The sequence below is a fragment of the Thamnophis sirtalis genome, unplaced genomic scaffold, assembly GCF_051295495.1.
Source record: "Thamnophis sirtalis isolate CommonGarterSnake01/CBP01778 unplaced genomic scaffold, rThaSir2_p1.2 scaffold_2, whole genome shotgun sequence".
Lineage (NCBI taxonomy): Eukaryota > Metazoa > Chordata > Lepidosauria > Squamata > Natricidae > Thamnophis > Thamnophis sirtalis.
Window position 1 is genome coordinate 57233405 of NW_028261382.1, and position 27566 is coordinate 57260970.

General features: G+C 45.3%; 1 protein-coding gene across 2 annotated transcripts in view; it reads right to left on the bottom strand.

Moving 5' to 3' along the window:
* Positions 1-5775: 5775 nt before the first annotated feature.
* Positions 5776-27566, bottom strand: part of MED13L (mediator complex subunit 13L) — a 191047-nt gene continuing 169256 nt past the window's right edge. Inside the window, exons 22-32 of one of the 2 annotated variants that reach the window (XR_015695529.1) lie at positions 24870-25089; positions 23344-23532; positions 22324-22547; positions 21391-21533; positions 19435-19593; positions 17988-18164; positions 14004-14155; positions 11337-11498; positions 10398-10510; positions 7484-9387; positions 5776-7383 (exon numbers count right to left, since the gene is read on the bottom strand). Coding sequence is in view for 1 of the 2 variants with exons in the window: in XM_087705668.1 (XP_087561794.1) it covers positions 9255-9387; positions 10398-10510; positions 11337-11498; positions 14004-14155; positions 17988-18164; positions 19435-19593; positions 21391-21533; positions 22324-22547; positions 23344-23532; positions 24870-25089 (1672 nt within the window). In the remaining variant the exon portion in view is untranslated. Of the gene's footprint in view, positions 9388-10397; positions 10511-11336; positions 11499-14003; positions 14156-17987; positions 18165-19434; positions 19594-21390; positions 21534-22323; positions 22548-23343; positions 23533-24869; positions 25090-27566 lie in introns of both variants that reach the window. The other variant, XM_087705668.1, reaches the window with a different exon arrangement.

The following is a 27566-nucleotide window of genomic DNA, read 5'->3' on the forward strand; positions in this document are numbered from 1 at the left end:
CAACCTCAGGATAGATGGCTGAGTCACCCTTGAGCCGAAACTCCTGGCAGCGGGCAGAGTTTGCCTGCAGTGCTGCAATTTAACCACTGTGCCATAGAATAGAATAGAATAGAATAGAATAGAATAGAATAGAATAGAATAAATATTGGAATATAGAGTGGAGTGGAGTGAGCGAAATAGAATAGAATAGAATAGAATAGAATAAATATTGGAATATAGAGTGGAGTGGAGTGAGTGGAATAGAATAGAATAGAATAGAATAGAATAAATATTGGAATATAGAGTGGAGTGGAGTGAGCGGAATAGAATAGAATAGAATAGAATAAATATTGGAATATAGAGTGGAGTGGAGTAGAGTGGAGTGAGTGGAATAGAATAGAATAGAATAGAATAGAATAGAATAGAATAGAATAGATTTTGGAATATAGAGTGGAGTGGAGTGAGTGGAATAGAATAGAATAGAATAGAATAGAATAGAATAGAATAGAATAGAATAAATATTGGAATATAGAACAGAGCAGAGCAGAGCAGAATAGAATTCCATTATATAGGAAGGGGAAGAGAGAGAGTAAAAGTAGGAGAGAGGAAGGGGAAGAAGGAAGGGGAAGGACAGGAGGTAGGAAGGAAATAGAGAAGGAGGGAGAGAGAAAAGAAAAGAAAGAGAAAAGAAGGTGGTGTCATAATCGACGTTTGGGATGGTAAACAATCCAATCCAAACTGTACTCTATAATCTCTTAAATGGAATAACAATAGTATAAGATTGGCAAAGAAAAAGAATAACCATGTGAATGTTTACCTAGAATTGTATGTAAGAGAATAAATGATAGTAAGAATATATAGCACATTATAGATAAACAATATTTGGTTATAAATAGCTAAGTTTAAATAAATATAGAATTATACATAAAAATGGATAACGAATAAAGAGACCATGAATGCAAGATAGAAAGGTATAGAAAGGGAAAACACTAACTGCAAAGAAACCGATACGGAACTGCTGTATGATAGACGATGGAACTTCTTGTTCCTATGTTGTCTTAAGTCATGTGTTTGTTCTTGTTGATGTGTTTATGTGTGTAAAATAAAAAACTTTTTTAAAAAAAGAATTCTATTATAATGTCACTAAGAAAGGCCTCCCTTAAGTCCAGTTTAGCACCCTGTAAATTACTCAAATAATTATATGTAACTATTCATTCCTTCTCTCCCCACTGACTCTGAACACAGCAGGTTGTATGTTTAACGTACTTTCAAAAATCACAAGCCACACACACACACACACACTCTTACACCCCACCCCCCCAAAAAATGTTCTATTCCTGCAGATGTTCCAAGAACTTTCTGCGGTGAGACCCTTGTTGTGTTTGTCCAGTGCAAAACTGGCCTACCGCCAAAGCCCCACACCCCACCCTCCCTGTTCATGATTAACCAGCAACTGTACCTGGCGTAAGGCCATCCTGGCCTGCTGCCACTTAATGTGGTCCATGACCCTGGACGAAATTTCTCTCCTACCAGCAGCCCTCCCTCAATTTCCTTGGGCCGATTCTCCCCTCCTTGTGCCTTTCCCCAGGCGCTAACGAGATTATTGCAGATTGTAACTGATTACCCAGTGGGTACATTAACTAGCCGGGCTGCATCTGGCAGTGGGGCTGACCTTTGCAGGATGAAATGATAAAGCTTGGTGTGTTGTGCTGGAGGAGGAGGAGGAGGAGGAGGAGGAGGAGGAGGAGGAGGAGGAGGAGGAGGAGGAGGAGGAGGAGGAGAAGGAGGAGGAGGAGGAGGAGGAGGGGGAGGAGGAGAACGACGACAACTATGGGGTCCTTGATGCTCTCTGAGCTTGGTTGTTTTCTTCCAGATGTTTCACTACCCAACTAGGTAACATCATCAGTGCTAGAAGGGAGTTGGGAGGGGAGGAGGAGGAAGAGGACTGTGGGGTCCTTTGGTGCTCTCTGAGCTTGGGGGTTTTCTTGCAGACGTTTCATGACCCAAACTAGGTAACATCATCAGTACTAGAAGGAAGGAGGACAGGAGGAAGAGGAGGAAGACAACGGTGGGGGGTCCTTGGTGCTCTGTGAGCTTGGTGGCTTTCTTGCAGACATTCCGAGTCCGAACCGAAGAAGCTTCTTGGATGAGAAGCGAAACATCTTCCAAGGAAAAAAACAAACCCCGCCTGCCTTTTTGGGAAAAAAAAATATGCATTTTGGGGACGTACTTTTCTGAAAGCAAAATCTACTCTCCCAAATAGGGAACTTATTTTCAGGTTAATGCAGGAGATGATGCCGTCTTCAGCTTGCCGTATTTAAACATTTTACTAGCCATTCCTTAACAACAGATTTCTAATGTAGCTTCTGCATCTGGATCCCCAGCTTAAATAAAGACGATATGAGGAAACGGCAGCTTTGTATTCCAGTTCTAAAATAGATGCCTTCGGTACTTTGGAAGCAATTTTTACAAGACATTCAGAGCTAAACAACACGATACAAATGGCTGCAGTTGAGCAGGACTTAATAGAAGACGCTGCCAGCGAGAGGATTTTTTATTGGGAAGTCATGAAAAGTTAACTGTCTCCTTCTGTCTCCCCGTTGCAGATTTAATTCCTGGTCGACGTTCCATCCTTCCACGAAACTTATGCAGAAAAATAAAGAAGTAATTTGGGATTTCATTGGGAGCGCTGGAAGAGCAAAGAGGGGCGGGCAGCAAAACATGTCTTTTTTTAATACATCAGGATTCTCCTTCGTTGTTTTCACAGTACGGTTTCAAAATAAATTGTTTCGGTATTTGTATATCAAAAACTACTTTGCTGTAAACCGCTTTGGACTTGATATACAGAGGGGTTAAGTAAATGTCCTTTATTGGGCCACACAAATCAGAGAGAAGAATTCCAGCAGGGAATAAAAAGCAGTCCTCTGCTTAATTCAGTTTATTTAATAAGCCGTATTTTATTAGGCGGTGGGACGCGGTTGGTCAGTGGATAAGACACTGCGTTTGTTGATCAGAAAGGTCGGCAGTTTGGCGGTTCGAATCCCTAGGGCTGTGTAACGGTGGGAGCTCCCGTTACTTGTCCCAGCTTCTGCCAAACTAGCCATTCAAAAGCACATTAAAAAAGGCAAGTAGAAAAATAGGAACCACCTTTGTGGGGAAGGGAACAGCATTCCGTGCGCCTTCGGCGTTGAGTCATGCCAGCCACATGACCACGGAGACATCTTCGGACAGCGCTGGTTCTTCGGCTTTGAGACGGAGATGAGCACCGCCCCCTAGAGTCAGGAACGACTAGCACGTATGAGGGGAACCTTTATCTTTATTTTATTAAATTGGTTGGACTCGCACAATACATTGAAAAATCATAAACCAACATTCTTAAGCTCCAAGGCCAGGATTCACACAGCCCAGAATGTGGCTGGCTGTGTAGCCTACAGGAAGATTCCCTATAAAAGATGGATAATTTGTAATTGGGACCGAAAGGAATTTTTGCAGGAAATTTTCACAGGATGGATTGATGATGCAACTTCATTGGTCAGGATCTATGACTAGAGACCCTTTGGAAATAATTTGGAGAAAGGGCTTATAGTGTGTTTAGGAATAAGAATGTAGCACCCATTTGCAATTCTTCAAAGCTGTTGTTTCCCGAGATTCTACGATAGCAGTCCAGAAAAAGATGTAGCTGCTTTAAGAAGTTGCAGAGAAATGTGTTCCTTGGAATCAAATCAAATGAAGCACGGTATCATTCTCTTGGAAACTTTTTTTGGTAATCTCTGGCCCCCAAAACAATAATAATACAATCAGCCAAGAAGTCTTTTGTATTATTTCAAGAGGCATGGCTGCCTTTTTTGCGTGGTTTCACCAGACTTTGCCTCCCATAGAGGAAAGTGTTCGGCAAATCCACACGGAAAGAACTGGTATTCGTTGCTGTAATCAGCGAATAAGAGAATGGTAAAATCATTCATGTCACTATTTTTTTAGGGATACAAGAGAAGAGAGGAGAGAGAGGCAGGAAGAAAAGGAGAGGGAGAGAGGGAGGAAAGGAGACGGAGGGAGGAGGGTGAGTGAGTGAAGAAGGAAGGAAGGAAGGAAGGAAGGAAGGAAGGAAGGAAGGAAGGAAGGAAGGAAGGAAGGAAAGGAACATGGCACTTTGACAGTAAATGGGAAAGATCCGATATCTGCTCTGCTTTTTGTATAGCTTGAAAACGTTTTGCCTTTGAATCTGCTTTCCATGTTGGTCTCTTTCCTGCATTAGTGTCTTAATGAATCGATTAAATCCCATGTCTGCATGGTGTTATGGATTCTTTCCTATAGCAAACTCCAACGTCTTGCCGGAAAATGCCCATAAGCCTGGGTTTTTTCCCAAGGAACATTTAATCCGATGCCTTAAAAAGGAGGATTTACAAGACTCTTAGAATCCTCTGAGAATTCCAAAATGAGGACCTACGGATTTCGGGAGAAAAACATTCATGGATAGGATGCTCGTGAGGAAGTTTTTGAGACACTGGGATGGAGAAAGGAACGTTTTCTGGAACAGGGTTGAAGATCAAGCCGAATCATATGACAAGTGGTTGAGGGAACTGTTATGGCCCGGCAGGTGCCGTTGGAGCTGCCGCCAGACTCCGACAGCGAGGGGTCTTATGAGTCGGCCTTGGAGGAGGTGGAGGACCCTGGACAAGGTGTCGACTCCGAGCAGGGCGAGGAGAAACTGGTTGGCCACCAGGTGGCGGCAGAGCATTGGATCAGAGGGAGTGTTCAGGAAAACACTTGTGAGTTGTTTCAGGATGCACCCCGTCGAAGGGTTACTCAACAGAAGGAACAACTGCGTAATTGTAGATGATTGTGCTTAGCTGATGCTGATTAAGATCCTCTCCTGATTATAACTGTTTGTGCCACGCCCTGGTTGCAGGAGTCAACGTTCTCATTCACAATTCAGAGAAACCAACTTGGAGAAGTGGTTTGTTATGAGAGTTTGTTTGCATTGCCTAGGTTTGTAGTAATTGTTGCCAGAGAGCTTATCTCTTTGTTTATTTTGGGCTTGCAGCCAACAAGAGTCTGGACTGATTAAAACATTCTTTCATACGTCTGTTTGTGGCTTTCGTTTCTGGATGGAGAAGGGGGGTCAGAACAGGGAACTATCCAGCTTACGGAAGAGAAGGATTGGGGAGAGGGACATAATAACCATCTTCCATTATTTGAGGGGCTGTCCCAGAGAAGAGGGAGTCAACCAATTCTCCAAAGAACCAGAGAGCAAGACAAGAAGTGGATGGAAGCTTGTTAAAGAGATGCAACCAAGGATAAATTTCTTGACAGTCACAACAATTGGTCGATGGAACAGCTTGCTTCCTAAAATTGTAGGTGCTCCATCACTGGAGGTTTTCCAGAATAAGACTGGATAACCATTTCGCCAAGATGGGATAAGGTCAGCTGCCTTAGCAGAGAGTTGGACTAGAAGACCTCAAAGGTCCTTCTACTAGCCCTATGATTCTATGTCATTCTAGATGGCCAAATCTAGGATTTTTTTCGTGTCCCAAGCAACGGGAACAAAATCTGTTTTCTCTCCATCAACCGCATCCTGATGAGGATGTTACATTAATGGAGACGTTGAGTTTTGGAAGAATCTCCCTGAGATATGGTCCCAAATAGCTTGAAAATAGATTAGTGCAACTTCAAGACCGCCACAGTTGAGAATCAGATAAGGTCTTGACGTTCACCAGAGGTTTTTATATTTGCAACTTCATCAGCTTCTAAGCGGCTGGTAAAATCACTAAAGTCAACTGAGCTGGAAACCCACACAAGTTTCAGTAATTCAATAATTTATTCATCTAAAAAAGTGTGTAAAAGTATATAGCTCTCATCCACAAGGTATATATGAATGACATTTAAAATGGAGGGTTTTTTTTATTATTATTGGTTCTTCTTTTTATCAAAGTCTCTCTTTTTTTTTTTTTTAGTGTATTGTACCAGCGATATACTGTTAAGGTTTAAAATGAACTTCACATAGTTCTGTGTTTTGTTCTGTTTCAAATTGGCTATATATAAAAAGAGGGCCACTGCAAAATGCTCAAGGAAAAGAACTCAAAATCAAATTCTCCCAAGAAATGTACAGCCTTTACATTTAAAAAAAGGTTCGGAAATATACATACAAGCATGCTGGACAACTGTGCCCCCTCCCCAACCCCCACCCCACCCCGTTTTTGCTCAAACTGTACTCATTCTGATTTCTGTATGATTTCTAAAATTAGAAATTAAAAAAAATAAAATAATTTCTTCACTCTGTAGGAAATCCAGGGCTTGTACATTTCAGGTTAATTCAGTAAAAAACCCACAAGTAAAATAATGCATATTTTAAAGGGAAATATACAGATTTTTTTTTTCCACACTGAAGGTACATAAGATTTTTTTTCTTTTTCTTTTAAAATCTATTGCCATTCATTTATTTTGCACAAAAATGTATAAATATGTTAAACCAGTTTCTCTTAACTTAAAAAAAATTAAATAAAAACAACATCAGATGAAAACTACTCCTTATTAACCCCTTTCCCAATATTTATGGATTTGGGGGTTTTTGTGTGTGTGTGTGTTTTAAATGTTTGCATTAGAATCTGGGGGTGGGGAGAGAGAGAGGGGGGGGTCACCCCTTAATTAAAAAAACAGCCCGTTAAAAAGAAGCCAACCCAACTATAATCCAAAATTCAGGCGAATCTTGGGAACAAATAACCCCAAAATGTTAAAAGATAACTTTACATAGTTTTCCTCACCAAGAATTTTTTTTTTGTATACAAGTTTACAATCTTCATCTTTTAATGCTCTTCAAAAGGCCTTGAGAATTTTCCTTTCCGATTAAGAAAAAATAGTAATGTAATATTTTTTTTTAAAATCCATTTTACACTGTGTACATTAGATACAAATGGTTTTTCCATATATCTGAATTTCCCCCCCACCCCTTCCTATACATTGCAAAACTCCTCCAGGTGGGCGGCCTGGAGCAGAGAATAAGAGCAAATCCATTTACAGGGTCATCTGACCTATCCTTTCCCACCATTCATGGGATTACTTTTTTTAATAATTATAATAATTATAATAATAATAATTATAATAAATCTGATTTAAACATTACATCATCGTTTTCAAGAAAAATATTTAAATTCATAGAAATTTTCATTTTCTTTTCTTTTCTTTTTCTTTTCATTTAACCAGAAGAAAAGAGATGGTTGGAAGAACTTCAAAAATGTGAAAGGGTCCTTTAAGGGTGGCCGTGACGACCAAAGTCCCGCCCTCTTTTCCCCCCTTCAAAGCAGCCTTGGCCTGTCATCGCTAGAAATGGGAACGCCCCCCCCCATTTAGATGCCTCCAATCCGAGGAGTTATTCAAATCAGGGGTGGGCAGCTTTTAAAGGCTTGTGGACTTCAACTCCCAGAATTCCTCAGTCAGCACGGGAGTGTGGAAGTCCACAAGGCTTCAAGTTGTCCCGGCTGAGGACTTCTGGGAGTTGAAGTCCGCCAACCTTCAAGTGGCTAAGTTTGGAGACCCCCTGATTCAAACAATTTCATGGCTTTAAGCTTTTTCTTTTTAAAAACAAACAAACAAACAAAATCAAATCTTGACGCCACATTTTAAATAAGTCAGGCTTATGCTTTTTCCCCCACCCGATGTTTTCTTTTAAGTTTCCATATTAATGTAATGAAGTAGGCTTTTTTTAAAAAAAAATTCTCTGAAATATCTCTTATTTAGGTTTTGGGAGGTGGGAGTGGAGAATATGGACATAATTGTTTCAAAAATTTGGGTGCATCTGAATGTGGATATGCAAGACGGGATGCTATAGAGAGAGAGAGAGAAATAATCCACATTGATCAAACCGGAAGGTTTTTTAAAGAAGAGACTGGACAGCCATTGGTCCAGAATGGCACAGGGTCTCCTGCTTGAGCAGGGGGTTGGACTAGATGACCTCCAAGGTCCCTTCCAGCCCTTTTATTATTATTCTATTCTAAAGACCTCCTTAAACTTTCCTTTCAATGGTTATTCTGCCACCCCCCTTCTCTTTTGGGGGGCTGGGGGTTTCCACACTTGAAACAGCCAGTCCCTTCCAGTCATGTGGAACTACACCTCCCATGATTCCCAGCCCCTGCCCCACAAGATCCCACTGCTGATGGCTCCGGGTGACGAGATGATGATTCCCCAAAAGCATCTGGATGCTGTCAGATTGGAGAAGGCATGTTTTCGTGAGTTTTCCGTATTTTTTCCCCCGGTCTTGGCTATTTTGCATGACATGTCGTTAATCTGATTTACTTTTTTAAAAACATTCTCGGCAGGCCGCCTCCTTAACTCAGAGGGTCCACCCCTCAAACTGTTTTCTTTTTCTTTTTAAAAATATGTGACTCTTTTGAGTTCTTCCTCAATGGCTCCTTTGAACTGCTTCCCTGCTCCATCCCGCCCCGCCCCGCCACACCCATTTCTAAGCTAAAAAGCGAGAGGTATGCCAAAATAAAAATAAAAAAAATAAAAAATAACCCCACTTCTCGGTGAGATGGGAATCAGATCGCGTCCTGTACCTGGTCCTCTATAATTTAATAGCCCCTATAAATAAATTAAAAATAAAACAATAAAAACCGGACAAACGTCAGCGTGTCTCCAGACCATTCGTATCTACATGGATTGGGGAGGCGGAGGGGGGGGGCAAAAACCCCCAACCCCGCATTCATTCATTCATTCCATTCTGCCAAGGAGTTCCAGGTACACCAAAAATAATAATAATAATAATAAAAAAAATCCCATATATATTTCTTCGACTAGTAGAATCGGTTCTTCCGTCGCAGTCCCGTGGATGCCATGGGTTTTTTGTTGTTGTTGTTGTTCAAGGAAAATGCCAGAAGTTTTGGGCCGTTCAGACCGGTCTCACCGCAAGATCCGTGCACCGAAACAGAAAAAGAAAGGGGAAGAAAAAAAAAAGAATGGGGAAAAAAAAACAGAATGAAATGAAAGACGTATTGTCTTCACTGTGGTCCATAATTCTAGTCAAGGTGTTCAGCCAGCGAAATTTAACACTGCCTTCAAAAGTCCTAACACGGCCTCCGGCTGCCCTGAAACTCTTGCAGGGGAAACGAGATTATCCCGTTTTGGTAGAACGGGACGGTCCTCCTGCTTTCTTGAGGAAATCGGGAGCACGGCTCCGGCTTCTTCTCCGCCTTCTTCAGACCGGGATCTGAACTCTTGCAGGCCAAGCGCGTCTTTCTTCCAGCGGAAAGAGGAAAGGTTTGGCTACGCCTCCGCCTCCGCTACTAGAGAATGTTCATGATGGCGTTGTAGAGCTGGGTGAGCACCACAAAATGAACAGGAAGGCAAGACCCACGATCCTGGGTCGCCGGATTACAGGTTAGCCATGACAATGCGTTATATTGTTCCAGGACGAACCTGCAGCGAGAGAGAGGGGGAGAGGGAGAGAGAGAGAAGAGAAAAAGCAGGTCAGAAGAAAACTGATGGAGGGATATTCTCCGATCCAGAGATGAGAGATCCGTCTTTCAAGCAGAGGTGGCCTACTGCCGGTTTGCCCCCAAAAAACAAAATTAGCCCCAAAGACTTCCCTTAATATTTTGCATGCAACCTCCAAAACAATAAAAGATAATATAGCAATAGCAGTTAGACTTATATACCGCTTCATAGGGCTTTCAGCCCTCTCTAAGCGGTTTACAGAGTCAGCATATTGCCCCCAACAACAATCCGGGTCCTCATTTTACCCACCTCGGAAGGATGGAAGGCTGAGTCAACCCTGAGCCGGTGAGATTTGAACAGCCAAACTGCAGAACTAGCAGTCAGCTGAAGTAGCCTGCAGTGCTGCATTTAACCACTGCGCCACCTCGGCTCTTAAATATTATTTGTACGGTCCAGGTTTGAAATGTGGGGTCCAACGTTCCATTACCAATCTGAGTAAGATCATCAGTGCTAGAAGGGGGGAGGTTTGTGGAGAGGAGAAGGGGGAGGAAGGAGGAGGATGAAGAGGTGGTGGTGGAGGAGAACTGTGGGGTTCTTGGCGCTCTCTGAGCTTGGTTGTTTCCTTGCAGAAAGTAGGTAAGATCATCAGTGGTTGAAAGTAGGGAGGTTTCTGGAGAGGAGGAGGAGGCAGAGGAGGAGGGGGAGGGGGAGGAGGGGAAAGGGAAGGAGGAGGAGGAGAGTAAGTTCCTTGGTGCTCTTGATTGTTTCCTTGCAGGTGTTCCATTACCAAACTAGGTAAGACCATCTGAGCTAGATGGTGGTGCCTAGGCCTGGGAATGAAACATCTTCAAGGAAACAAACCTAACTCAGAGATCACCAAGGAAGGCCCTTCAAAAGCAACCGAAAACACTTGGGCAGATCTTCCACAGCGGAAGCCCGGTCAAAGACCAATCCTTGCATTGTGACCGAAGCAGAACCAGGAGGCCAATTACCTGAGGACATCTGATGTGGTTTTGGAATCCAAGGGGTGGGGAACTCTCTGGGAAGTCCGGGCAGGAAGGAGTTCGTCTGTTTGCGCTACGGAGATGTGATGGTGCAGTGAGGCCTGTCAGGAAGCGGAAGACAGGGGCGGTGTGATTGTGATGACACAGCACAGAGGCAACAAAGCCAGCTGAGAGTTCAAACTCCCCTTTAACGCTCCAAATTTCCCCCTCAAAGGCTCCCATGTTCTTGGCAAGTTCCGGAGCAATACACACCCACACCCGAAGCAGCCTCTGGCTGCACCCAGTACAGCAAAACACAGGAAGAGGGAAATGAATCCATGAAACAAGGGACAAACAAGGAACCCAGAAGGCACTGAGTTCACAAGAAAGGAAAGATGCAGTCGTGCAAACTCCAAACATCTGTACCGGCACAGCAAACCCTACCAATTCAGTGTTTGTTCCCGACAAATGCCCCTCCTTAAAGGGGCGTTTGGCTCCTTAAATCTCAGTCCCCGGGTGTGCCTTGTGAAGAGGGGAAGGGCGCTCTCCTCCCGAGTGGTCCAGTCAGCCTATACTGTTCTCACCTTCTCTCCACTCTCTGTGCTCTTGGATCAGGAGCGGGTGGTCCTTGCTCATCGCCGGAGCTCTATCCCTCGTGTTCACTGCTTAGCCTCTCCTGGTTATCCTGCCCCTCTTCCTCTCTCCCTACAAGTCGTCCCAATCCTGAAAGGCCCTGGCCTGCCTTGGCCGCTCCTCCCCACATTCCTCTGAAGCCAACCAAGCCATCCCCTCGATCTCTGTTGGCTCCACTTGTCTTCCTCCACAGATTCAGGCTCTGACGGGGGCATGACAGTGATTAAACAACTCACATCTTTCTGTGACCCTCCCCCCCAAAACTAGGGCAGCCTGGTCCCCACTCCCTCCCCTCTGAGAAATAGCGAAACCAACCTTGAGAAAGAGGGGGCACTGGTTCTGAGCTTGAGGACAGGAGGACCAGAACCACTGAGGAAGGTTCTCGGCTTTGGCAGTGGAAACGAAGTAACCCAGGGCGAGGGGCTGCTGCTTCAGTTCTTCGGGGGCTTCCCGGGAAAGGAGACGCTCCCCTTGGCTCTGAAAAAAATCAAGGTGAGAAGGGCAATGCAGGTCAGTGCCTGGAGCATGCAGTTATCAACGGGGTCCCTTGTGACCAGATTGTAGTGGCCCACCAGTGGCCAGCAGCTCTCGCAGCAGATCCGGACAGTGAGGAGGTTGGGGAGGAACATGGGCCAGTCCTGGAGTCTGGGGAAGGCTTGGACGAGGGCTCTGCATCAGAGGCAGAGATGGGGCCAAGACCATCTGGCAGTTATCAGCTGCCTTCGGAGTTAGACAGCAGTGAGGCAGAGGAACAACTGGAGCCTGTTCCCAGTGTGCACATGCGCAGAGCTGCCAGAAGAATAGTTAAGAAATAAGGGTAGACTTGGGAGTAAACCCACAGGTGGACGGTGAAGGGCCCTCCGATAGGAAATAAAAGGGGAGGGAAAGGCGAGTGGGCTTTTGCAGGAAACAATTCATTCATTCGTTGTTTGTTTCAGGAATGTGAAGATCTGTCTGTGAATCTCAGAGACTCTGTGCCCAATCTTTCCTTGCACAGCACCGCATTTGAGAATATTTACATGGCAGCTTTCCAAGCTAGATAAGGTCTGTGGTCATAAATACTCCTTTGAAAGACTGTTTGCCAGGCCTTGGCTGAATGTGAATGAGAGGAATTTCACATTCGTTTAATGAAAGGGGTTTTGTTGGGACCAGAAATCTGCTTCGTGCTCTTTGGGGAAGCCGAGGTCAAAACACAGATTTTTGTCCATCTTGAGACACCCTGTCTGTAGACACTAGCAACTTCTCTTCACTGTTGGGTTTAATAACCTAGGGCGGGCAACTGCTCCCAAAATCTAGCAATAGCATTTAGACTTATATACTGCTTTACAGTGCTTTACAGCCGTCTCTAAGGTGGTTTACCGAGTCAGCCTCTTGCCCTCAACAATCTGGGTCCTCATTTTACCGACTTTGGAAGGGTGGAAGGTTGAGTCAACCTTGAGCCGGTAAGGATCGAACTGCCAAACTGTTGGCAGCCCCTTTGACCCAACTAGGCCAAAGGGGGGGGGAGGAAGAGGAGGAGGAAGAGAAGGAAGAACAGGTGAAGTCCTTGGTGCTCTCTGAGCTTGGTGGTTTTCTTGCAGTGGTTATTTCATCAAACTAGGGAACAGCATCGGTTCCTGCTTCGAGCACTGATGATGTTATCGAGTCGGGTAATGAAATGTGTGGAAGAAAACCACCAAGCTTCAAGAGAGCATCAAGAGCCCCACCTTGGACAAACTCTTGCAGAGATCTCCGCTTGATCCGATTTCTTTTCTTCCTGTGATCTGCCGTGACTCCTTTGAGAGCCCCCGGAGAGCATAAAAGGCAATGCTGCCTGAATAAAGCACACAAAACAGCTGTGCCAAGGGAGCGCAACTCAACTGGAGCAATCAATTATAAAACCCAGGACGTTGGACGAAGTGAGGCCTTTCCTTTGACCCTGGGGGGAAAAGATCACACATTGCTGCTTTGCTCTGAAAACAAAATTACACCTCAATTACCAGTCTGGTGTTAATGGTTAAACTGGTGGCTCTGAAGGCATTTGCCAGAGAGAAAGAAAGAAAAAGAAAGAGAGAAGGGGGGGGGGAGAGAGAGAGACATATGTGCTAGTTGTTCCCGACTCTAGGGGGCGGTGCTCATCTCCATTTCAAAGCCAAAGAGCCAGCTCTGTCCGAAGACATCTCCATGGTCATATAGCCGGCATGTCTAAACACCGAAGTAGCACGGACTGCTGTTCCCTTCCCACCAAAGGTGGTTCCTAGTTTTCTACTTGCATTTTCTACTTGCTTTCGAACTGCTAGGTTGGCAGAAGCTGGGACAAGTCACAGGAGCTCCCTCCGTTACGCGGCACTAGGGATCCGAACCGCCGAACTGCCGACCTTTCTGATCGACAAATGCAGCGTCTTAGCCGCTGAGACACCGCGTCAAGAATGGTCAGGACTAAAAATGGAAATAACCAGGAGTCCCTTTGCAGGCAGTCCTTGATTTACAACGTGTTCATTTAGTGACTGTTCAAAGTTACAACGGTTCTGAAAAAAGGAACTTAGGACCATTTGCCATGCATTTAGGAGGAGCAATTAATTAATTAATTAATTTGTTTATATTTAAAGAAGAGTCTTGATCATGCTTGCTGATATCTTCTGCTCCCTTCCCCATAAAATATGGGGGGGAGGGGGAAACCATCAGTTTTTCAGGAGCTGCAACTAGTGCGTATCTCTGAACATAAATGTGCCAGAGTCATCATCCTCTTTTAATGGCCCCACAATCCCTTGTGGAGTGGAATCTGGGCAACGGAATGGAGCTGAGTGTTTACTGGCCGGATGCTCTTCCCTGTCGCCAGGGCGGAGTTTTGTTCAGCAGATCTATTCTCATTATGCCCAGAGAGAGAAATATCTGCCTCTAGCTAGGATTCAACTCACAGCCTCCTGATTGTGAGGTGAGAGCGCCACCTCTAGGCCACCGCACCACTCCACAAAGTGGCACAGGGAAATCCTGAGTACTTACCCGGCTGTGCTGAAAGGATGGTCCTACCCCAATTCCGGGAGAACCAGGGGACGGGACAGGGGAAGAGTTTGGGGAGGAGTGAAGGTTCCCAGTCATCAGGATGCCAATGTCATTGTCCATGTCATCCGGGAATGGGAGGTCAAACATGTCATCTTGAAGAGGAAAGAAGAGCAAAAGGAGACGTGAGTATTATTAGCTTCTATGTGATTTTCTTTCTTTCTTTCTCTCTCTCTCTCTCTTTCCCTCCTTTCTGTCTCATCTGTTTCTCTCTCTTCCTATCTGTCCATCATTCCTATCATCTGTTCTCTCATTCTCCCAGTCTTTCTCCCCTCTGTCCATCTCTCCCCTCTGCTTTTCTTTCTCCCCTATCTCTCCATCTCTTCTGTCTCTTTCTCTCCTATCTATCTCTCCTATCTTTCTGCCTCATCTCTTTCTCTCTAGCCTATCTATCCATCTCACCTGTCTCTCTCAGGTGAGGGCAATTGCATGATGGGTGTCGGCACACCTGCTTTCGGCAACCGAGGGAAAAAAGGTTCGCCATCACTTCCCTTTGCAATACAATAGCAGAGTTGGAAGGGACCTTGGAGGTCTTCTAGTCCAACCCCCTGCCTAGGCAGGAAACCCTATACCGTTTCAGATAAATGGCAAGACTTCCAGTGTTGGAGCATTCACAACTTTTGGAGGCAACTTCTGTTCCACTGATTAATTGTTCTGTCAGGAAATTCCTCCTCAGTTCTAAGTTGCTTCTCTCCTTGATTAGTTTCCACCCATTGCTTCTTGTTCTACACTCAGGTGCTTTGGAGAATAGCTTGACTCCCTCTTCTTTGGGGCAACCCGTGAGATATTGGAAGACTGTTATCATGTCTCCCCTAGTCCTTCTTTTCATCTAACTAGACATACCCAGTTCCTGCAACCATTCTTCATATATTTTAGTCTCCAGTCCCCTAATCATCTTGGTTGCTCTTCTCTGCACTCTTTCTAGAGTCTCCACATCTTTTCTACATCGTGGCAACCAAAACTGAATGCCGTATTCCAAGTGTGGCCTTACCAAGGCCTTATAAAGTGGTATTAACACTTCACGTGATCTTGATTCTCTCCCTCTGTTTATGCAGCCTAGAACTGTGTTGGCTTTTTTGGCAGCTGCTGCACACAGCTATTTAAATGGTTGTCCACTAGCACTGCAAGTTCCCTCTCACAGTTACTGCTATTGAGTAGTAACTGTACTATTCCATTCCAGACAAATGGCTGTCCAATTCTCTCTAAAAACCTCCAGTGATGGAGCATTTTTACTCATTTTTTTCATGGCTATTTCTAAGGTTCTTGTTTTCCTTCTCCCTTTCCAAAAGCAACAGCAGCCTGGAAATTTAGCCAAGGTTGTTCTTGTTTTTTAAGCTGCCATCTTATTTGTTCCATCTTTAGAAATTTTAACAACCGCTGCATCACCTCGGAGGTAGAAGCAAGAAAACTAATAGCTTTGAAGCTCTCTCTCTCTCTCTCTCTCTCTCCCCCCCTCCCCCCTCTCTCTTTTTAATAATTAAACACAGAAAAACAACTTGAGAAAATTAAATCTAACACCCTTTTGGAAAGCACAAGCCGCTGGACATTACTCCAATTAATGGGCAAAGCCCTAAGGGCCCAAGTTAATGCAGGTTAAAGATTTGTCAGCCCAGAGTTCAGGAGGGGGATTTCAGGAGGTGGTGCACTTGGTGAGGCCCACTGAATTCCATCGAAAGATCAAAGGGAAAGGGAAGGAGGGAGGGAAGGAGGGAGAAAGGGGGAGGAAGCAACTAGACTTTCTTGTTTTTTTCTTTTGAAGACGTTTTGCTTCTCATCCAAGAAGCTTCTTCAGCTCTGGCTGGATGGTGAGGAACGGAAGGATTTATACTCCTTGCAGGCAGCTGGTCCTTTGCATCCTTTTAGAGGGTCGTTGAGGCCACTTGGGAGGTTTTATCTGTGTCCTCAGGGTCACCCAAGTTCCTGGTTCCTGTAGTCTGCAAGTTTTCCTCTGGAAATCCATCCATTCAAAGGGTGCTCGTCCCAAATTGTATAGCTAAAGATCTGTAGAGATCCTGTCAAAGCTGAAGCAGCTTCTTGGATGAGAAGCGAAACGTCTTCGAAAGATAAAACAAGGAAGTCCATCCTGAAAAAAAAGCACCTTTGAGACAACTGTGACCTGGAGGACGGAGAAACTCTACACACTTTTCACCCACAACTTAATCTTTCTTGTGTGTCGGAAAAGTTCTCCTCACTTCGGTGTTGTATCTCTCTTTAATGACCTGCTTACCCGTTACGTCTTGTCATAATATAGAATCACAGGGATGGAAGGGACCTTGGAGGTCTTCTAGTCCAACCCCCTGCTCCAGGGCAGAAGACTCTACACCGTCTCGGTCCAATGGCTGTCCAGCCTCTTCTTGAAAACCTCCAGGCATGGAGCTTATCCCAAAGGTGCTTTTTTTCAAATGGCAACTAGACTTTCTTTTCTTTTCTTTTGAAGACGTTTCGCTTCTCACCCAAGAAGCTTCTTCAGCTCTGTCCTACCTCTGGTGCTTTGGAGAATAAGTCAGTGGCCTCCTCTCGGTGACAGCCCCTCAAAAGTATTGTGAAGAAGATAACCATATTTTTCGGACTATACGATGCGCCGGAGTATCAGATGCACCAAGATTTTAAAGAGGTAAATTTAAAAACAAAAAGCTTTTGCACTCTGCAGACCTCCCAAACCCTTTGCACACCTCATTTTTTGTGAAAAACAGAACATGCAGACAGTTTGAGAGGCCTGCAAAGTGCTCCTGGGAGCTGGAGGGGAGGGGGACACCAAAAATGAGCAAAAAATGCCCCATTTTTTGTGAAAACAGCCTTTAGGAGGCTTATAGAGTGCTCCAGGAAACAGGGGGGGGGGGGACAACGAGCAGAAAACAGCCTGTTTTTCACTCGTTTTTGCCTGCCCCAGCCTCCCAAACCCTCTGCAAGTCGATTTTTGCAAAGGGGGCGGGGTTTTGGGAGGCCAAAAATGCTGTATTCAGTGTTTAAGACGCACCCAGATTTTCACCCTTTCAAATAAGGGGAAAAAAGAAAAGAAAAAGAGAACCAGGTCATCCTCTGAAGAGGAGAATATGTAAACACAACAACGGTTAGAGTGGATGGAGGGAGGAGTAGAAGGAAAGATAGGAAGGAAAGGAGAAAGGAGAGGAATAGGAGAAAGGGAAAGGCAGAGGAAGAATGGGAGGGAATGTAAGAGTAGGAAAGAGGGGAGGAATGGGAAGAAGAGGGGAAGGGTAAAAGGGAGGAAGGGGAAGGAGAGAAGGGAAAGGAGAGGAGGAAGGAAGGAAGGAAGGAGAGAAGAAAGAGAAGAAAGGGGGGTAGGAAGGAGGGAGGGAAGGAGGGAGGGAAGCAAGGAGGGAAGGAAGGAGGGAAGGAAAGAGAGAAGGAGAGAAGAAAGGAGGGAAGGAAGGAGAGAAGAAAGGAGGGAAGGAAGGAGGGAATGTAGGAGAGAAGGAAGGGGGGAAGGAAGGAGGAAAGGAAGGGGGAAAGGAAGGAGAGAAGGAGAAAAGAAAGGAGGGAAGGAAGGAGGGAAGGAGAGAAGGAGGGAGGGAAGGAAGGGGAGTAGGAGAGAAGAAACGAGGGAAGGAAAGAGGGAGGGAGGGAAGAAGAAGTAGGACCGTTGAAGATAAGATGGATCTATGGGATGATAAAAAAAGCAATCTTCAAGTATATTGTCAACAGTAGGGAAAAATTGTGATAAATACATATTATTAATAACAGTTATGAGATCTTATAATTGTGAATGTATATATGAAATTGATAAAATAAAAAAATTATATATATAAAAAAAAGAGGTGCGTCTTATACTCCAAAAACTACGGTAGCCATTCCATCGTTGAAGGTAGAGGTGGTGGGACTCAGCCGAGACTCATAGCTAAACTTTCTGATTTGTGCACTGAAGGGGAAATCCCGCCCCCTCTTCCTCCCCAGCAGCAACTGACTTACCATTATTAGGGCTGAATCCATCTTCATTGGGATAATTTGCAGGAGCGACCTGGATGGTTGCGGAGGTTGGGAAAACCAGGATGTGAGTACAAGAGGCATCCTGGGGAGTGTTGAGTTGTGAAGACTGCAGATTCAGGGCAGTGCTCCGGCCGAAAACGGATCCCATGGTGACAGCATCTTTCGAGAGAAAGACAAGGAAGAGGAGGAGTCAGGCTGCAGGAAGGTGGCTTCAAACATACCACTATGAGAAGACCTCAGGAAAATGGTACTTCTAAGGACTTATATAAGGTCAAGATCCCACTCGCACATAGGCTAGTCGTTTCCGGCTCCAGGGGGCGGTGCTCATCTCCGTTTCAAAGCCGAAGAGCCAGCGCTGCCCAAAGACGTCTCCGTGGTCATGTGGCCGGCATGACTAAACGGTTCTACCACAAAACCGCGGACGACAAAATCGCTGTCGACGAAAGCGCGTATGTGACGTCATCACAGCGCGACGAAAAAGATCGAAAAATGTAAAAATAAAGCTAAAACCTTCCCCTAACCCCCCCAAACCTAACCCTTAACCTAACCCTAAACCTAACCCTTAACGTAACGAAAAACCTAACGCTAACCCTTAACCTAACGCTAAACGTAACGCTAACGCTCTAACCCTAACCCTAACCCTTAACCTAACCCTTACCTTTATGTGAATCGGCTTGCTGTAATGTAATTTTTATTTCAATTTTTCGATCTTTTTCGTCGCGTTGTGATGACATCACATACGCGATTTCGTCGACCGCGCTTTTGTGGAATGCGCTTTTGACGGGTCATGGACTAAACACTGAAGGCGCACAGAACGCTGTTATCTTCCCACCAAAGGTGGTCCCTCTTTTTCTACTTGCATTTTTATGTGCTTTCGAACTGCTAGGTTGGCAGAAGCTGGGACAAGTCACGGGAGCTCCCTCCGTTACATGGCGCTAGGATTTGAACCGCCGACCTTTCTGATCGACAAGCTCAGCGTCTTAGCCTCTGAGCCACCGCATCCCATATCTCCTTCATAGCAAGAGTAAAAAGAAACCAATTCAGATTGGTTTCCCATGGATTAAAAATGTGATTGTTCAATTTTTTTAAGAAGCAAAGCAAGAATAACAACCTTTGCTGACATATTCCAGCTTGTTTTAAAACTTTTAATCCCACTTTACAGATTGGACTATCAATCAGAATAGAGCTGGAAGGGACCTCGGAGGTCTTCTAGTCCAGCCCCCTGCTCAAGAGGAGACCCCGTAACATTTCAGACATGTGGCTGTCCAGTATTTTCTTAAAATGACTATATAAATGCAATGCAATTAACAGCCTTTTCAGAGTGCATCACATAAATATTATGCCACAATGTGGGTTTTTTTTGTGGGATCGACAAGTTCAGTGCCTTAGCCGCCGAGCCGCCGCATCAGGGAGCCCGTGCGTAAATTACCTGGCATCACCACAAATGACCCCTGTGGTTCCATGGCCACCAAGCAGGCGCTGAGGATGGAGGGAGAATCTGCAGAGGAGATGCCACACATCAAACACACCTCCTTCAACTGCTTGCTGATGGTCTGCAGGGAGCACTCCCCCAGCAGAATGCTCCAGTCTGAAAGACAGAGGGGGAGAGGGAAGAAATAGACGGCTGTCACCTAAAGAACTTTCTCCCACCCACAAGTCAAAGCAGAACGAGATTTTTAGCCCATTGCTTTTGTTTGGGGGGGGGAGGGGGAGAACACCTATCCTGGAGGACCATATCTGACTGGGTTCCATGTTATCAGTTACAGTTTTATAAGCGCATCTTGTTTTCGGTCAACACTGAAGCTTGGCCTGACTTGGAGGCTTTAGAGTTGTTGAGGGATTGGGGGGAGGGGGGGATAGAGATAGATGGGGTTTTGTGGCCAAAACAAAATAGTTTCCCTTGAGAACCAAGGACATTCCCTACAAGTGGCTGGAAAGAGGAGTGAAGTTTCCAAGCAATCGGACGGCTCCTTGATTGGACCATGTGACTGACTGCCTGGGGAAAGGGTGGGAAAACATTCGCTTTTAATTGGGTGAAAACAACGGGAAACTTTAGAGTCATTTTTCACCCGTCTGTGCCAATAGGATGATGTGTCCAATGAACCTGTTCTTTAAGGCAGTGGTCTTCAACCTTGGCAACTTTAAGACCTGTGGACTTCAACTCCCAGAGTTCCTCAGCCAGCAAAGCTGGCTGAGGAACTCTGGGAGTTGAAGTCCACAGGTCTTAAAGTTGCCAAGGTTGAAGACCACTGATTTAAGGAACCTGCTTGCCTCTGAGTTCTGTTTGCTACGGACTTATTACTTGGAAACCCGGCAGTTTCCCCTTAGCATCACTTTCACCATCCTCCTGTCTTAAGAATTTATCCCAAAGGTGCTTTTTCAAAAGACAACTTTTGGTTCCATTCTCCCCACCCACCCCCCGCCCCCAAAGATTGGTGAACACTGATGAAGGTGATCCAGGGCTGTTCTCTCCCAGGATTGTTATTCCAATATAAGTTAAAGGTAAAGGTTTCACACACATGTGCTAGTCGTTCCCGACTCTAGGGGGCTCTGCTCATCTCCGTTTCAAAGCCGGAGAGCCAGCGCTGTCCGAAGACGTCTCCGTGGTCATGTAGCCAGCATGACTAAACACCGAAGACCCATGGAACGCTGTTCCCTTCCCACCAAAGGTGGTTCCTATTTTTCTACTTGCATTTTTTACGTGCTTTCGAACTGCTAGGTTGGCAGAAGCTGAGACAAGTAACAGGAGCTCATTCCGTTATGCGGCACTAGGGATTTGAACCGCCGAACTGCCGACCTTTCGATCGACAAGCTCAGCATCTTAGCCACTGAGCCACTGCATCAAATAAAATAACTTACCAAGAATCAAATGCCTAGTATGAACGTGGAGACCCTCAGACTCCCACACCCTTATACCCCTGCCCCGCCCAATGTATTTTTGTGGACCTTATGACCTCCCAACAGAATGCAATCGATGTTCAGGGCTTCGGGGCAAGCCCTGCCTAAATTAGGGCTTTTATACGTTTTCAATTTAATGTTGGCATTTGTACCTGCGCATAAAACTTTTTAACAATTGATGAATAAATAAATAGCAATCCGTTTTGACAGTGCCTCTCAAGTTCCTATTTCGACCAACTGAGAAAGAGGCACGATGGCGCAGTGGTTACAAGACAGTATTCGAGGCTAATTCTGCCGACTGCCAACAGTTCGAACCTTGCCAGCTCAAGGTTGACTCAGCCTTCCATCCTTCCAAGGTTGGAAGGACCCAGAATGTGGGGGGCAATAAGCTGACTCCGTAAAACTGCTTAGAGAGGGCTGTAAAACACCATGAAGCGGTATATAAGCCTAAGGGCTATAGCTAAAGGCCTTATAGTAGCCCAGGTACCTTTCAGTTCCCCGTGGCCAAGCCGGCCAAGGCGCCCAATCACGACTCTCCAGGGAAGGGACGTCATCTGGATGATCCCGATGCACCATTCCCATAGCTTCTGCAAGCCAATTTTACGTGCCGACACCTTGCACCTCCGTGATCTGCAGGGAAGAGAGAGTAGTAAGAGCTGTAAGCAGGCCTTGTTTTCTTTTGTTTTCCCTTTTACGACCTGTAATTCCTTTATTCGGGGTAGAGTCAAGGCAACTGAGGGGAGCTGAGTACTTTACTGCCCTTCCTGACACCTACAGGGAGCTCGCAACAGATATTTTCTTCTTGCGCCCTGGTAGAGATACATCTGTTTGCAGATAAGCATTTACTGGCCGGATGACCTTCCTGATGCCTACACAGAGTTCATAGCAAATATTTTCCCTTTGCACCCTGATAGAGAATCATTTATTTGGAGATGAGCATTTACTGGCCGTTGCCTTTCCTGATGCCTACACAGAGTTCATAGCAAATATTTTCCCTTTGCGCTCTGATAGAGAATCATCTATTTGGAGATGAGCATTTACTGGCCGGATGCTCTTCCTGATGCCTACACAGAGTTCATAGCAAATATTTTCCCTTTGTACCCTGATAGAGAATCATTTATTTGGAGATGAGCATTTACTGGCCCGATGCCCTTCCTGATGTCTACGCAGAGTTTGCAGCAGATTATCTTCTCTTGACACCCTGATAGAGAAACATCTATCGCCGCCTAGGATTGAGCTCTCAATCTTCTGAGTGGGAGACGAGCGTCTTCACCTCTAAGCCACCATGACGCTGGGCTATAAAAGCGTGCACTCAATGCATCTAAACAATGTATTTAGGACCAGGAAGTCCAGCAGGATTGTCTGCTCTAAAGTTTGCAGCTGTTTTGATTTGGTTTGGTTTTTTTTCTTTTAAGCCTACCTGTTTGGCAAATCAATGTTGACAATGCAGGTTTCCAACAAGTCCCCGTGCAGGTCGGTGCAGGAGGCTAGAAGCCAACGCTGATCGTGAGAGAGACAATAGCCCACAAAGAGCACGTTATACTTCTGGCTGGCTTCGCCAAAGGTCTCCCCGAGCTCCGTCTGTTTGTCTTTGATAGGTGCCAGGATAAATGGAGGGGAGTACAGCTGAATGGGACTTGGCCGCTACAAAAAAACAACAACAACGTTAAATTGTTAAATTAGTAACACGGTTTCCCAAACGCCTGGGAAAGGGGACTTGAGTGTCTTACAAAACGGTAACAGAGTTGGGACCGTCCAGATTTGCCTGTTCTGACTGAGGTTCCCGAGAGCCTGAAGCAAACTCCTTGTCCCGACAAAACCCCCTTTTATTAAATGACTGTGAATTCTGCTCATTCACATCCAGCAAAGTCTTTCAAGGGAGGATTTATAGTCACAGACCTTATCTGGCTTGGAGAGCTGCCAGGCCGATCTCTGCAAAACTTGGCCAGGAATCTCGGAGAGTCAGGAACCAATGAAGCGAACTAATTGTCTCCTGCAAACTCCACTCCCCTTTCGCTCCTTTTTTATTTCCTCTGGGAGGAGCCATTCATCGTCCACCCAAGTTGACCCCAGTTCTTTAGCTCCTCCCTTCGTCTGGCAACTCTGCGCATGCGCACACTGGGAACAGGCTCCAGCTATTCTTCTGCCTCACTGATGTCTGACTCTGAAGGCAGCTGATAACTGACATACGGCTACGCCCCGCCCCCCTCTCCCTCCGACACAGGACCCTCATCAGAGCCTTCCCCAGACTCCAGGACTGGCCCATCTTCCTCCCCCAACCTCCTCACTGTCTGAATCTGTTGCCAGCTCTGCAGGCCGCTGGCGGGCCACAACATTGCCAAAGGATGCCGTTCTTCAGAGGCAGTGCTGCTACTTTTGGTTTGAGAGGAAAAGGAGAAGAGCAGGGCCCAGAGAGGCTTTGCTGGGCTCCGGCACTCACCTCTGAGTTCTTGAGCGTCATCTCAATGCTGGCAGCTGGTCCGAAACCGGTCAGAGACTTGATGTGAATCTGGGTGGGTAGCGGTCGCCTGCACTGACAATAGACAGAAAATGCCAGGGACTTCAAGTGCTGGATATAAAAGATCTGCTCGTCCTTCATGGTCTGCAGCATATATTGGCAAGGCACAATCTAAAGGAAAGAGCAAAGCCGGGATTAGTCAACAGCCACAGCGCTTAGATTTATATACCGCTTCACAACCCTCTCTAAGCAGTTTACAGAGTCAGCCTCTTGCCCCTAACAATCTGCGTCCTCATTTTACCAATCTCGGAAAGATGGAAGGCTGAGTCAACCTTGAGCCGGTGAGGATCAAACTGCTGGCAGCTGGTAGAGTTAGACTGCAATATTGCTTTCTAACCATTGTGCCACCATGGCTCTTAATAGCAGTAGCCCTTAGACTTGAATACTGCTTCACAGTGCTTTAACGGCCGGTTTACAGAGTCAGCCTCTTGTCCCCAAACAATCTGGGTCCTCGTTTTATTGACTGGTAAGGATCAAACTGCTGGCAGTGGGCAGAGTCAGCCTGCCAGTCTGCGTTCTAACCACTGTGCACCATGGATAGATGGATGGAAAATAGCAATAGAGCTTAAGACTTATATACTGCTTCACTGTGCTTTATGGCCCTCTCTGAGCAGTTTACAGAGTCGGCCTCTTGCAAACGCCAACCATCTCATATTTATGATGGTTGCAGCGTCCCCGGGGTTATATACGTGATCCCCTTTTATGATCTTCTGACAAGCACAAGTCAACGGGGAAGCCAGAGCCACTTCACAGCTGGGTCACTAATTGTTGTGGCCCAGCAGGAGCTGTTGGAACTGCCACCAGACTCCGACAGTGAGGGGCCCTATGAGTCAGCTCTGGAGGATGTGGAGGACCCTGGACAGGGTTCCGACTCCGAGCAGGGTGCAGAGAGGCTGGTTGGCCACCAGGGGGCACCTGAGCCTTGGACTAGTGGGGAGGAGACAAGCGAGAGTGAGCCGGAAGCCAGTAGTGAGTTGTTCCTGGATGCACGCCATCGAAGAGCTAATAGGCGTCAGGAACAATTACGCAATTACAGGAGGTGATTGTACTCAGCTGGTGGTCATTAGGCTCCTCTCCAGACTATAAAAAGCTACCTGTGCACACACCCCTCTTTGCAGAAGTCAATGCAGTATTGAATGTCATAGGACATTACTGTGAGCTTGGCAGGCTGGATTGCTGCCAAGCCTTATCTGTGTTTATTGCTGCCTGAGTTTGTCTGAGTTGCTGCCAAGGTCCTTATCTGTTTGTTATACTTGGCTTTCAGCCACCGAGGTTTTGGTTTCTTGCTATTAAAGTACATTCCAGTTAAGCTTGTCTCGGCAGTCGTTACTGGACGGAGGAGGGGGTCAGAACACTAACTTATCAACGGCAACATCTTCAGTAGCAGCGCACATTCTCCTTCCACCCAACTCAAAGGACTTCTTCTGCCTCTTTGAGGGAAAACCCACCTGAAGAATGAAAGAGCTCCTCATGTTTTCAGGGAGGTTGTCCAACATTTCGGTGTAACAGCGCATCAAGCTCAAAAGCCAGAAACTGGCCGAAGAAGATTCCTCTTCCGTGGTGTAGGTGAAGGGATCCACCATATAGATGACCACAGCCGGTGGGTAGGCATGGCTATCCGCAGACTCGGGTTCCGTGGGGATTCCTATCCTCTCCCTCTCTGCAGAGCTACAAAACAAAACCAAACAAAAGCAGCGATTTATGTCAAATGCGAGAAACCCAGGCAGTTCAAATGAAATGTAAAGGTTCGTTGCGAGCTTAAGGACTCTACAAGAATCTGAGCTACTAACGGTCAAAGCAAATTAGTGGGAGGCAAGAGTCAGCGGAGCTCAAGGTCTCTTGTTGGGTGCAAAGGGACTCGAGACTGATGATACATTTGACCTCCTCCCTCAGTATCATGGTGACATGACAGCAGTCTTCCAATATTTAAGGGGCTGCCACAAAGAAGAGAGGGTCAACCTATTCTCCAAAGCACTAGAAGGTGACAAGGAATGGATGGAAACTAATCAAGGAGAGAAGCAATTTCTTGACAGTGAGAACAATTAATCGATGGAATGACTTGCATCCATGAAGTTGTAGGCGTTCCAACACTGGAGGTTTTCAAGGGGAGACTGGACAGCCATTTGTCTGAAATGCTACAGGGTTTCCTGACTAAGCAGGGGGTTGGACTAGGTCTCTCCCATCTCTGTTATTCTCTTTTTATGTCATCTGATACAATTCAAAAGTTCATCGTGGTTGTTTTTTTTTATTAAGTTACAACTCATGTGCTTAAAGTTTCCTCTGCTGGTAGTTTTCATTATCTTAAAAAAGATAATTTTAAATATCTTTAAAAAGATCCTTTTTCCCCTGGGTTCTCACAGGACCAGATATGGGAAATACCCAAGTCCAGGACGTGTTATGGAGTTGCTGACAGATTGGGACCACAGATCGCTCCCTTGTCGCTCTCTCCATAACCCAAAATGTCTACTTTTTTTGAGCCTTCCTTTTATTTATCATGCGAATCCAAGGGAAAAAAAATGTATCTCCTTTAAGCAATTTGAGCAACCTGTGCCAAATCCAAAGCTTCCCTGTTCATTTTGGATCCAAATACTTACCGTATTTCAAGGGTTGACCACCACAATGGGAAGAGGTGGCCATGGGACAACCGAGCTTTGTTTCAAAAAGATATATATCATTAAAAACGCATCATCTGAGTATTAATTATTATCTTGGCATATCCCTAAGCCTGGATTGAAAAGAGGGCACAGGCTACTACCCAGCACAAAGATTAAGCACCCTTGCTGAAATTAATAAACTTGTGTCTCTGTATTATAGAATTATCCGGTAATTAACTCTAACCAGTGCCAGTAACCAAGTTTTGCTGTTACATTTATAAGACCAGCAGGGGGCAGTATGCGGCTGAATATTATTATTATTTTTTGATTGAAACTCATCACAATACCTCCAGTTTTATGTCTCTGGGGTTCAAACACTACCAAAAACTAATTTCATGGACCGTTATATTTTAGGTGACTGTACAGGTAGTCCTTAGCTTAGAATTGACCTCAATTTTCCTGGTTGCTAAGTGAGTTTTGCTCCTGTTTTGCGGCCTTCTTGCCGTGGTTGTTAAGCGGATCGCTCAGTTAAGCGAACCACATGGTCGTTAAGCAAATCTGGCTTCCCCTGTTGACTTTACTTGTTAGAAGCCGGCTGGGAAGGCTACAAACGGCGACCCTGGGACACCGCAACCGTCATAGGGACATGCCAGTTGCCAAGAGCCCAAATTTTGATCACGTGACCATGGGGATGGTTGCCAACGGTCATTCATCATGAAAACTGGTCATAAGTCACCTTTTTTGCATTTTAATTTTGAGTGTCACTAAACAAATGGTTGTAAGTCAAGGACTCCGGCGTCTAGAGCAGTGTTTCTCAACCTTGGTGACTTTAAGTCCTGTGGACTTCAACTCCCAGAATCCCCCAGCCAGCATAGATTCTGGGAGTTGAAGTCCACAGGACTTAAAGTCACCAAGGTTGAGAAACACTGGTCCAAAGGTTTAGGAGCTGTCCAAATCCTGATCTCAGCAGTATTTCAGGAAAGTCCCAAAGGGACTTTTTTCAAAAGGCGATTGGACTGTTTTTCACACTTAACGACCATTGCAGCATCCCCATAATCACGTGGTCAAAATTTGGACTCTTGGGATTGATATATGCAAAACTATAAGGGTTTAGCACGGTTAAACGGAGTAGAACGGTGTAATGGAATGATGTTGTATGTACAATTTCAATATATAGAATGTTCTGTTTAAATTGTGGGAATAATAACTGGAGTTGAAGCATTGATGCAAAATGATGTTGCATGTATGGATTCAATATTTGGAATGTTTTGTTTAAAATCAAGGAGTAATAATTATAGTTGAAAAATTGACATATAACAAAAATGTACTTATGAACAATTTGTGATTCGATACGTAATTGTAAGTGGCGACCATGGAAAGGACGCAAAAAATCTTGTAACCAAATGACATGAAATGAAAGGGAAGAAGGTTGTACGTGTTTTATGTTTTTGTTTGTTTAAAAATTTAAAAATCTTTATAAAAAAAAAATTGGGCTCTTGGCAACTGGCATGTACTTATCACAGTTGCACTGTCCAAGGGGGTCATGTAATC